The sequence below is a fragment of the Plectrocnemia conspersa genome, unplaced genomic scaffold, assembly GCF_051122295.1.
Source record: "Plectrocnemia conspersa isolate PC_06_02 unplaced genomic scaffold, ASM5112229v1 ptg000001l, whole genome shotgun sequence".
NCBI lineage: Eukaryota > Metazoa > Arthropoda > Insecta > Trichoptera > Polycentropodidae > Plectrocnemia > Plectrocnemia conspersa.
The window spans coordinates 15,761,006-15,774,221 of NW_028277165.1; the positions used below are offsets into that span (position 1 = coordinate 15,761,006).

General features: G+C 29.0%; 2 protein-coding genes across 2 annotated transcripts in view; one reads left to right on the forward strand and one right to left on the reverse strand.

The window, feature by feature from the left end:
• Nucleotides 1–13,216, reverse strand: part of csw (protein tyrosine phosphatase non-receptor type corkscrew) — a 284,151-nt gene that overhangs the window by 149,666 nt on the left and 121,269 nt on the right. The gene's annotated exons all lie outside the window — the stretch shown is intronic.
• LOC148238978 (uncharacterized) lies at nt 8,966–10,367 on the forward strand. The gene is made up of 4 exons (XM_088198532.1): nt 8,966–9,042; nt 9,119–9,513; nt 9,583–9,795; nt 9,871–10,367. Exons 1-4 carry the CDS (start codon nt 9,034–9,036, stop codon nt 10,031–10,033), a joined length of 780 nt encoding a protein of 259 aa, XP_088054658.1. The 5' UTR covers nt 8,966–9,033; the 3' UTR covers nt 10,034–10,367.

The window sequence follows — 13,216 nt, forward strand, 5'->3', positions numbered from 1 at the left end:
GGTTATAAAATGTATGTGATTTGTCTAAAGTAGCAAATTACACCAGTATTTTTAACATGTACTTATAACTTTTTTAGATGCTTATTAATAATCAAACAATTATTTTTTTGTATTAATATTTTTTATAGCAAAATATACTTTTTAATATGTTACTTAAGCACCTGACCTCAAACACAAGTATTCAAAATACAGCAATGTGTATTATTACAGTATGTGGAATTTTATTTAGGAAGTATAATCGTACGCAACAGTGGTGTAGTGGAGCGTTATTTTTCTACAACTGGAACGCGTTATTAGTAAATTTAATAAGATCAAACAAATATTATTGCAAAAGAAGAAACAGATATTTAAGCAAAGATTTGTGTTTCTTTGTTAATGAAAATCAAATAAATTTAAACAAATCGTTTTAGAAGTTTGGCATAAACCACATATAACGCAACATACAAAATAACTAAGGAAATCGTCTCTGGGTTAACACAAACTCACTGATTACCTTAAATGTAAGCAGCGTTCCGATACTTATTTTTTTAGAACTACACTACTACACTTATCTCTTCATTTACGCAGTTAAGAAAAATACATGTTTTTAAATATTATAAATTAAATATATAATAATTAATAAAATCGTGCTGTCGCTGTCTTAGTGGAAACGCTCCATCATTCACACTACGAATACATCAAACTCGAATTTTGACCAATAGAAAAGCGCAAAAAACAATTATTACTTCTCAGAAGTCAAAAGCATTAAAATCGTGCCGTCACAGACTTTTTATAATATTTTATTATGATTTACAATAATTGACAATCGAATAAAGCATATCCAAATAAAATTTTAACTAATAGGAGAGCGCCAAAAAATTATCACTTCTCAGAAGTCAAAAATCCACGTTAAAAAAATTCAATATTTACAAAAAAAATTTTTTTAGAAATATATTTTTTTAATGTTAGAGCAACATGAACATCTACAAAAACAAGAAAGTGCATATTCTTGTTGTTTAGATAACGTTTACGTTACATTTTCCATATTAAATAAATCGTTAAATGAAAACAAAAATAGTGTCAAATACACAATAATTAGCCCTCTAATCAACAGTAAATATACCCTATTTTATACTTATTTTTATACATTTTTTTTTAATTTGCGCAAAGGACTCCGCGCGATTGTGTCTGCGCGCAAATGTTAGGCGCGTATATGACGCTGCGTTATTATTACGTTCCATTTTCAAATCATGATGAGACACTAAAAAGCAGACAATCCATGAACTATTGAAATAATTTCTAATAAAATATTACGTTTGACGTTGACCTACATCTGGAACCTCTTTCACTGCTCATGCAGTGTCTCTTGAATTGCTTATTGAAGTGCACGCGTATCACTGAAGATGTTTTCCTATTTACTTTATAAGTTAATTATTATAATGTTCCATGCCTCGATTTACGCGATATTTCCTGGAACGTATCTACGAATTAAATAATCACCACAATATTTACATAGACACCACAAATTTAAACAGCACATTACCCAATCCAATTATAACTACAACACAACAAACAAAATAACCAGTATAATGGTCTCCGGGTTCACATTGAAAAAATCCAAAAGTGGATAGCGTTGCGATACTTATATTTTAGTACTACACCACTGGTGTAGTTAAAACGATAAAATGCTGAATTTTGCTAAGACAACACACAGAGATTAAATCAAAGACTCGTGCATAGTTCATCGTCCTTAAATCTCTTATACGTTTTATTGCGAGAGTAAAAGACAAAACGACCGTATCCGAGATAGACATCAAGGATCTGGCCAAACGATGACTCGACATCCCACGGCCGGGATGACAAGAGTGCATGTCCAGCGATGAACGATTAAAATTTTGGTTCATCATCATCGTACTCTTCTTCTATTATACTTTGACGGTGTCTTCAAAGTCTAAGCGGAACGAAATCGAAAGTTGACGTAACAAAGTGAAGAACACTTTCAGTTTCTCAACGGCCGTGGCCTTGGCGCGTCGCTTATTTAATAACTACATTACGAAAGTCCGAAACAATCTATCGAGATCGATTGATTCGAGAAAATGCCTTTTTATCTGGTGGTTAATATTGTACACAATGTATATAAAGTGTTATAGACGTTGACGTTTCAATTGAACAGTCATTGAGCGGACGTGTGAAGATACGGTTTTTACTAACGCCTTTGAAAGGGATTAAATGTTGTGAAACTACTAGTTAATACTATTTTACATTAAAATTATATATAAAAAAAAAAATTTAAAATCTAAAAAAGTAGTTTAAGACCATTCGTTACGTGATCTATGAACTTAAAAATTTGCTCACGAAAGATTTGCGTGCGTTGGGTGCTAAAAAAGTGAGTCTTTGGGAGATTTGTATAACCTTAGAATGGAAAATTATTATAAATTAATACAAAATTCATGTAAATGATTCAGATATTATATACTTTAAATATAAATTTATTTTAATAAATTATAATATAATACATAATTAATATGTTACTGTAATTTAATTTATATTTTCAGCAGCTCGTGCAGGATATAAAAAATTCGAGATTAAGGTAATGGGATAATTTCCGTTCCCTAACAGAATAAATTGGATCTGCTCAAGGCTATCAGGAAAACGAGGAAAATTTGATTGAAGCATAATCGACGGTAATATAATTATGTTGAAATATGTTCAGCGCCTTTTCTATATTAATAGTTATCATTAACTTAAAATAAATCATAAGGAAAATAATTCAATAATGAATTAATATTTTATTTATATTATATATTATTAATAACATTGTATATGTAAAGACAAAATAACTAACATTAGCTGAAAAATTTAAAACGTATAATAATAGCAATTTTTTAATTAAAAACAACTGTTTTTATGTATACATTGAATAACTCATAATTATTTACTATACATATGATTCTGAGTAATAACCACTGTACAATAAGATGTTTCATTTTTAGAGGAACACCCAATTATCGCATATACTAAGAAAGTACTTTTTCAGAATACGCGTTAAAAGCGCAATAAACTAAAATGCTATTAGTCTTCACGACTCGCTGACTGGTGCAATTATTATGCTGAGACGATCATTTGTACGATTAGATGATCATAGATTAAAATGGATTAAAATTCATAAATGTATCAACAATGACCGCTCGGTGCCTTCATAGACACAAAATAATATTACATTACTAAATAAAATCTTCATATGTTTAAACTTCAACGATCAAGAAATATAACGGAAAGATTCAAATATAATTTCGTCTTCAAATATAAAGGCATATATTTATAAGTACATACATAAAGCGCATCATTCACTCCCATTCAGAATTCGCTTCCAAGATGAACCTTCAAACGAGAATTTATCTAAATTCGCACAAAGGGGAGTCAAGTTAAGCATCGACCGAGAAAGCAGCCGCTTCTCTTCACGCCAAAACTTAAATAACCTGATATACATACACAGTAATATTTGTAATTATTGATAGCATATTTTTTATGTTATGTATTATATAGATAATAACCTAATAATTCCTACATTTCAATAAAAAACACTAACCTAAATTTTTTTAATAAAATTACATGGTGCTATATGGTTAATCCTCGCAGTGTAACTATTTCTGTTATTATACATCATAAGCCACCTACCATTTAAAAAAATGTTATAGTAAATTCTGTCATTGAAACGATACTATAATTTTTGTCATTTATTAAAATCGATATTAGAAAAAAAAATGTAGTACAATAAAACTAATTGAATAATTCTTTAAGTGCTGTACAATATATAAATTATTTATTGTACAGCACTTAAATAATAATAAAAATACTATTGTACATGTCACTTTCATTTACCAGCAAATCACATGCAAAAACATGTCACAAATTAATTATGAATGCAAACCCATTGTGCTGTAATTTATCTGTGTTTTATAAAGTTGTTCGCATTACATTAAAAAGTTAGCAAGGAAAAGCAGTGTCCTATTATGCTTGTATTAAGTCTATTGATTTTTATTAATTGTCAAAATATGTAATACCAAAATCTACATATAAAACAAGCATACATGTACGAGTGAAGTAGGAAGTGAGTTCTGTTACAAACTCTCCTTGATCAAGCATATAGATTATTTATTTGCAAAGTTAATTTGTGCACTTTTTGATTGAGATAAGCGCCATTGAAACTTTATATTATTATGATACATTTTTTTTTGCTGTATTTGCTAAATAAATTATATATTAAAAAAATGATTAGAATCGCCTTTAAATTTTTGTGAAAAAAAATTACTTAAATAAAGTTTAAAATAAATAATTAAAAAATTGTCAGAAATTAGCTTATTGTAACATTTTTTTATAAAAAAAAATGTATAAAAAATATTAAATAAAATAAATACATATTTGTATTACTTTATTATTAAATAAATAATATGGCCATCATCTTCTAACTCAACAAATTGATCAAATATGTCAAAGCGCATTTACCGCACAAAAGAACCATTCACGGTATTCATTGTGAATATAATCGACAATTTTTCATCTCAACGCCATAGATCGATTATATACTACGTACATTACTTAAGTTGTTACATAATGTAAGTCAATTAAGATGTAACAACAACGTCCATTCAATGTCAATGTCAATATCTCCGGATTACATGCGCAACACGATGACTCTCTTCATTTTATACCGTATACTAAATTTGAGCAATGTTCTTTGAATAACGAAATACACCTATCATTAATGTTAATAAAATTAATTGGTTTAATATTTGCAAAAATAAAGAATGTTTTAAATAATCACCGGTATGGTCAGATAACCTTGTCTTGTGAGAATAAGATGCGGTCAGTTATGACCTTAAGGACTGTCTGTTATTTGGATCAATTTCACTGGCGAGCTTAAAAAAAGTACGGATAAAATGTGAATATATCCTTTTAAGGTCACGCTTAAATTATCTACGGTTGATGTGTTGAACATTGCACGTACACAAAAGGTTTTATCGTATTTATGCGGTAAAATTAAGAAAAAAACGATACAAGTTCAATGGTAATTTCAAGGCTTTTACAAGGCAATTATTAATTAAAATAAATGTGATAAGGAAGAACATATTAAAGTGGGATTGTTTTAATTGATAATATATTAGTAACAAAAAATCTATACTCACGATCTATTCATCATTAGTCTAGACTTCTGAACTAATAAAATTAGTCGCGAATAAAATAATCTATATTTCAGCTAATTGCTAAATTACTAAAATGTATTACATTTTGACTGCAATTTATATATATGCAACTATTATTAGCATAGAAAATAACGCACATAATTAATTTTTGACCAAAATTTCAAAAAACATTTTCTTACCTTTGAGTAAGAACATGTCTACTGAGACTGTCATCAAATTTTATTCTTCGTTTATCATCACACAATAAAAATATTTGAGAATCAAAAAAGTTATCAGAAATAGATAAATATAAATATTGTATTAACAGTAGATTAAATTTACAATTGATACTTATACATATAGCAAATGTACACCTTGAAATGTATACTTTGAAACATGACCCTTAAAAGCCCGCTGCTTCTGAATTTCCATAGAACTTCAGAGTATAACATCGTCCACCTTTTAAATATAATTTAAGTACTGGTACATCTGCAATTCTCGCATGTCAAATTTAATCTCTAAAATGCATAAATTAGGACACGGCTCGACACTATCAACACCTCAATCAGAATAAATATTAAACATCATTTATTATTACCAAAGTGGGCTATCGAGTGAATTAATAAAATTCATCATCTTGCAAAAGTATATTTTATGTAGACACGTATTTCGTTGAGACTTACAATTTATTATGCGATTTAAATAAATATATTAAAGGTCTTTGCGATAAATTGAGGCAAAAAAAATCAAGGACTAACAACGCACAATTTCGTGGAAAAAAGGTTCGTAATTTGCAATAAGCATTTATGGAATGACTTTAATTATGTAGGTAAGGGAAGCGAACTGAAGTTCATTGTGTTTAAAAATAGACCGTATAAACGAGGTTGAGTTTAAATTAATTTAGTTATGCTTCGACAGAAACTTTGCAAATGAATCAAATTTTAATTGCTAAGCCTTTGTTAGAGTTGAAAATTAAATCTATCATTTACAAGTGATTTTAAACCATTTATCATAAATTGCACTGTAGCTATTATTGATCATTACACTAATGAAGTCAAAGAAATTAACATAGTCCTGCGACTTATTATTTTATACCATATATGGAGTACAATTCAGGGTGACCATGGAAAAAAGTGAAGCTCCTTCGCGAGTAAAAAAAAGATGATACATTAAAAACGAGAGTGGACGGAAACCTGTAGGCATTTTACCTTGAGCTCTCTTAGTAATGTTGATTTGGGAGTTACCGACAGCATCTAGATCAATCGCCTTGAAACGCTCTTCTACCCACGATATGAACATACTTAACATAGGTGGCACGTCAGATGATTTGCATTGATCATTTCGCCAGAAATGAAGTCATTTTATGAACTCAAAAATTGTATGCAACCTTCTGACATTATAAAATATAAACCAAGTCTTTCAAATGATCTCCATTAATTTATTGATCCTTTCAATAATTAACATAAATTCTTAATTTAACTTTACTAATGATGTCCGACACTAAAAAAGTCAAAATTATAAGCTGGCTGATTGACGAGAACAAATTATTTATTCTATATTTTTAGCACGTTTTACAACTTTAAAACGTTTACGCGCTTTATAAGTACATCGATATAATTAACGATGGTTTGTACATAATTGGAACAATCTCATGGACTGATGAACATACGAGGATGCTGTGTAACAGTTGAGTCGCAAATTCAATGCCATCGATGACTTACTTTATTTTTTTCAAGTCAATGAAATCAGATCGTAATGACAGTGTCTGAGTTTTGATTCATTAAGGCAAATATTATAAGTAAACTTGTATGATTAAATAATTAAGAGCAGAATTATTAAACAGAAAAAACTTACGTTAATTAAAAGTGATTACTGATGTATCAAATTATATACTAAATAAAGTATGTTTTTATTTTTTTCTAATTCACATGCTAAATATGCAATGTACTATAAGCAAAATATTAAAATTATAATAAGTCCTATTGTGTTTAATATTATACTTATTTAAGTACTAACTAAAATAACTTTTAATGTCGTTTTCACAACTTCAATTAAAAATATTATACAATGAAAATTAGTATCCTTTAAAGTTTAATACTTTACAATAGTTAAATATATACAAATTGTGCAATGAATTTCACAATGTATTTAAATTAAGCAATAAAATACACAAGAACCGCAAGTTCAATTCAAGTACTTTCTATAATACTTATTGTTTTATTGGGCTTTTAAAACATAAATATAGACTTGTTATGTCAACATTTCTTAATTAAAACTTATTAGTGCTAAAAAATATATTGTGGAAAATATTTAAAAATCACAAAAACATTATTGTAATTTCTATCACTGATTATAATAATAGCCCATTCCGTAACGACTCAGACTAGTAACTCTGAGGTTGCGGGTTCGAGCCCCGGCAGCGGCAATCGAAGTTTTATTTATAAAACTGTATGATTGATAGATTGGAATGATTACATGTCCAAGAAATATTGAAGAATGTTTTATTGTGAATAATATGTTACCAGAGTATTTAATAATAAGGTGTACATACATTTAATACTAGATTAATTAAGGATTGTTATGTATAAAAAAATGAGTACGGCTAGGGGAATTATGTACGGAGGTGTTAATTTATTTAATAATATTCCTAGAACTATTCTTTTATTGATATTTTTTTGACAAAATATTTTTAATTGATTGAATCGATTTTAATTTTTGCATTAGAATTTTTTTATATTTTCGTAATAATTTGTTTTGATCATTTTATTGCGATATTTTACGGCTACGTATGACGCGTTATCATTAAAATACAAAGTCTCAATAACATTTTTAATGAGCTGATTAAAAACCATTAATAAATTACAAATTTAATAGTATCATATATCAATTATATTGGAAATCTAAATATACATGTACTTCACTAGCGTACTTTTTATATAATTTCAATGAAGAATACTGACACTAAATATTCGAAATTTTCTCTAATTACTTTTTTAATAATTTAATGATTTTATAATAAATTTAGTATTTTAGATCTATTGACTGTCATATTTTTTCAACATACATAGTTTTTTAGTATTTAAAATTATTGCATATTTATAAATATGAACTGAATATTTCACTGACATCAATATTATAATTTAAAAAGAATAATAATTGTGAATATTAAATATATATAGCTTTTACAGATTTTGAACTAAGTGGTTGGTGCTATATATTATTATTTATTTAATTAAATATTTTTTTATAAACTATAACTAAAAAATACCTATTATTAATGTTCGTACATTTATTAATTTATTGAATCTCAAACAAAATTGCTTTTATTATAATTTAAAATATACATAATTGCTAATATTATTATTAAAGCCTCAACTATAACAATAATATATATTATTTATTTTTTAAATTATAGATGTATTAAGGTACTGTTATAGTATACATATAATTATGTATAATAACGCGTAAAATTTATTACGCTTACTGTTAAAAGTCATGTATTAAAAATTAAACGACGGTGGCTATAAAGAATTATGAATATTTACCTAGTCTGCACAATGGACTCACCTGAAACAAAAAAATAATATATATTATTAATAATTAGATCGTGAGAACTCGAAATATAGTATTCGCGCCGATAGATGTTTGAGGTTGAATGACGAGTTAAAAGTTGCGGAAGCACTGCTCTCGCGGCCGTTCAATGGTACCCACTCTACTAGGATGACTCCAAGACGATCCGTTTGGTCAACAGGGAACGGATGGATGCCACCGGTATAAATACCGGAGGAGCATCATCTTGGAGCATCAGTCACAGTGAGCCTTGCACCACAGCATCATCTTCACAGTGTGATCTTCAAACACTCGAGCCAACATGAAGTTGGTGAGCACTTGATCCACATACCCCGCTGACCCTGATCGCGCACTCCTCACTTTCGATTAATACTGTTTATTTTCAGTTCGTCCTCGTCGCTTTCTTAGCTACCAGCTACGCTGACATATCCTTGTTGAGGGAAAGGGAAAGGAACAGGCCTCCACAGAACTCTTACTCCTCGGGCGGGGGAGACTTCCTCTCGGCTCCAAGAAACACGTACATACCTCCAAATAATCAATACATTCCTCCCAGCAACCAATACATCCCTCCTTCGAACACATATTTACCACCAAATCAACATAAGCCTTCAACAACTTCCAAACCAGTGACTCAATATCTTCCACCTTCCAAACCTAGCCAAACGTACTTGCCAGCCCAAAACTCATATTTACCACCATCGAACAAAGGACCGACTACTCCTCCCGTGCCAATCTTGAAATACGTCAACGAGTTGAAGGAAGACGGCAGCTACAAATACGAGTAAGTATTTTAATTTATATTTAATATTTATATTTAATCGCAATTAAAACATTACTAAACTGTTTAAAGAACACTCACTGGTGATCAAACTCATATTGAACAAATGGGACACATTGAAAACGCCGGTACCGATCATGAAGAACAAGTGATGCATGGATCATATTCTTACATCGGAGACGATGGCAAAACTTATAAAGTGACCTATATTGCTGATTCTAACGGATTCAGAGCTTTCGGAGATCATTTGCCAACTCCACCACCAATCCCAAGAGAAATCCAAGAGTATGTATTATTTTATATTTTTATTATTAATTTAGTCGATTATGTAGTAATTTATTTAAATTATATATATTTAAGATCTATCGATAAAAACGCTGCCGAAGAAGCCAATCAAGGTTATCCATCAGGACCAGCTCAACAAGGATACCCGTCAGGTCCAGCTCAACAAGGCTACCCATCCGGACAAGCTCAACAAGGCTATCCTTCAGGACGTCCTCAACAGCCAACTAAATGGTATTAAAACCAATATAAAGAGGTGGCTATGCAATCTCATCGGAAACCCATCGACTGATTTATGAATTATTAATATACGATTGAAAATACTCAACCATGAAAAGCTTCAACGATTCCGACCTCTTTCAAATTCCAAAAAGAATATTTAAAATCAATGTGGCATATTATTTAATATTAAGTTAAAATTAATCGTTTGGAACCGTTGATTCTTTTCAGTCACAATCACTACCGTGAATTTGTGTATGTATAAATGGAAAAATGTACATAGTATCCACTTGTATGTGTACTTAAAAAAGTAATTTATTTTTTTAATAATAAAAACGCATTCGTTTGTACGATTACACTTTAGTTTCATTATATCCAATAGAAGGCAAAAATGATTAATTAGAACGGACAGAGTTCATAGATGAAACAATGAAGCGATACAAGGTGCGATAAATATGTACGTCTCATACATCATTTCATAACGCGCATACTTCCGTTGTATGCCTTTGAAAAACAAATAACAATGCATGTCATGGCACCTTTCAATGAACGAACATATCCGCATCGATTTGGCGATACGTTTCAACGCAACTTGCAAAATTTTAGTAGTTAAAAAATATCAGTTTTATTGTGTATTTAGTACCAAATGGATGAGATTGATATATTTAAAACAGCTGCAGTTTAATATATTATATTAAAAAGTATTGTTCCTACACTCTAAAGTATATCACTGGTTATGAAAATTTTGAACTCTATTTGTATATATAATTAAGATTAACTTTTATATGTATAGTTTACATAAAGGAAATCTTAATTACATTTAAGAAATGAACAATTATTCAATATAATACAGAGGTTAATATCTCCTTCCTTCTCTCCAGTTATAAACAATTACAAATTAATAATTTAAGATTTGATGATACTATATTTTATATTTTTTTTAATTTTGACAGGCCTTAACGTCTATTAAAGTTATAATTTTTTATTTATGCTCATAGATAGTTACAAATTATTTTATATTTTCTTCTAAATTCAATTTACAATGCCCTAATTCATAATATGGTAAAACAAATATTAATTATTTATTAGTTAAAAATCAATTATAAATAACAACACTATTTTTTCATATACAAATGTTTTAAAACTTTATAATTTAATTAAAGTAACTAAACACAATCTTATTTTAGAACAAATAGCTTTGTCATGCTCACGTTCGATTAGTAGTACTATTTTTTTAACTTGCCTTACGCCTTTTTATAGAATTATACGCTAATTTAGTTCATTTTCTATAAGGCTTTTTTTATTTTCAGTAAAGGTTTATCATTTTTTATAACTTTTACTTCAACATAATTTTAATGCTTTTATAGATAACGATTTAATGATAAATTTGACGGCCGCGAAAATATTATTTTTTAATACAATAACAGCTACAAACCAAATTTTACTAGCCTTTAAATAATTAGTAAGGGTTAAAAATAGACTATTAACACATATTTTTGATCAACCTAAACTGATCGCATAATTACTTTTATTGATTGACTTTTAAAAATCTATATATTGTAGTAGATTAACTCGAATATGGATTTTTACTATTAATTTATTAATTGCTCCTCATGAACCTTATACTAAAATTATTATATTTATAAAATATATTTTAGATTTATTATTAATCTTATTGCAAAGTTATATTATAACACTAATTCACTAAACAAAACAAATATAACACCTCTCTTTGCCATTTGTGTATATTAATATAAATATAGTAGGTCGATTTTATCCTAATGCGCGTCGCATAACTCTATAAGTTGATGCTTAAAATCTAATTTGAACCAGTGACGAAAGCAAAATGTCACGAAAGTGATTCAGAACCATTAACACGTACCAAAAGGGCCGCAACTTAAATGTCAATTCGATTCGAATTACCCTAACACGCCCTGTGCGAGTGATAAAATGATTCCATTTTCGCAATTGATCGGCGGAAAACCATTAAGGAACTAACATAATAATAAAAGAATGATAACCTGTTCTACAGTTTACGACAGAATGGATTATGGCATTTATGACATAATAATTAAGTAATGAGCCACACAGGATGTTTCGGCGACATTTTTTTCTATGTATTTTCGTATAATTTACACGTGCATTCGGCGTTAAATTCGGCATTGCATCGTATTGTGATTGAGATAGGGATCTCTCCTTGACATTTGACAATGTCTTTTGTGATGGAAGCGCTCACAAAGGAACCCTATTAACCCTGAGAACAACGGCCAAAATGTCTAGATACTAGATAAACGGGGGAACGTTGATTTATACAACAGGTGTGCTTAAAATGAATTAATGTTTGTGCGCTCTCGCCCAATGTTGTATCAATGAAATATTATTACAAGGCGACCCTCAAAATTGAACCTTCGAAATGTATGACAAGACAATTGTGAGTTATTTAACAATGCGAGAATCTGAATTATTACATTGTTAAACGTTTTTGTAACTGAATTATCCAATGATTTATTGCCAAAGGCGTTTGTTAATTAATATGACTGTCAGCGTTCACTGTAAGCTTCATATGATAATAAGCAAATTTATATCAAATTACTTAAATATACGATACAATATGAAAGAAAATATTGCGAAAAATTATATATATATAATCATAGTATACAAAGAAATTGCATATCAAGAGCAAACTCTGCTCTCTATATTTATGCAGGGATGTGTATATAATATGTATGTACATGGAATATAGATATTAAATATAAGGCTCTTTGATCACATCCCTTTGATCGCGTCACTATTGAAGTTATTTGTACATATATATACATTAATTCAATATGATTTACATTACCGCCTTTTTTAATATTAAATATATTTTTGCTATTTTTTTCAAAGCATGAAAATGTATTTTTTGTCTCTACATTATATTTTTATACCTTCAGATGAGAATAAACCACAATTTATTGTATATATATTTTTTATAATTTCTCATTTTGAATGCAAAATGCATATCCCATGATATATATTCGCGGGATATTTTTTTGCGTAATGCTAATTTGTTTTCTCATCACGACTCGGGATTCGGTGGAACTCTAGCGGCGACATCTGTTATCCGAGTTATACTAGACTAGACATCAGCCGAGGCTGTTACCAGCGGTGAACAACCATTGGCATAGAAAAGCAATTAACTTTTTTAATTAAACTATATTATTTC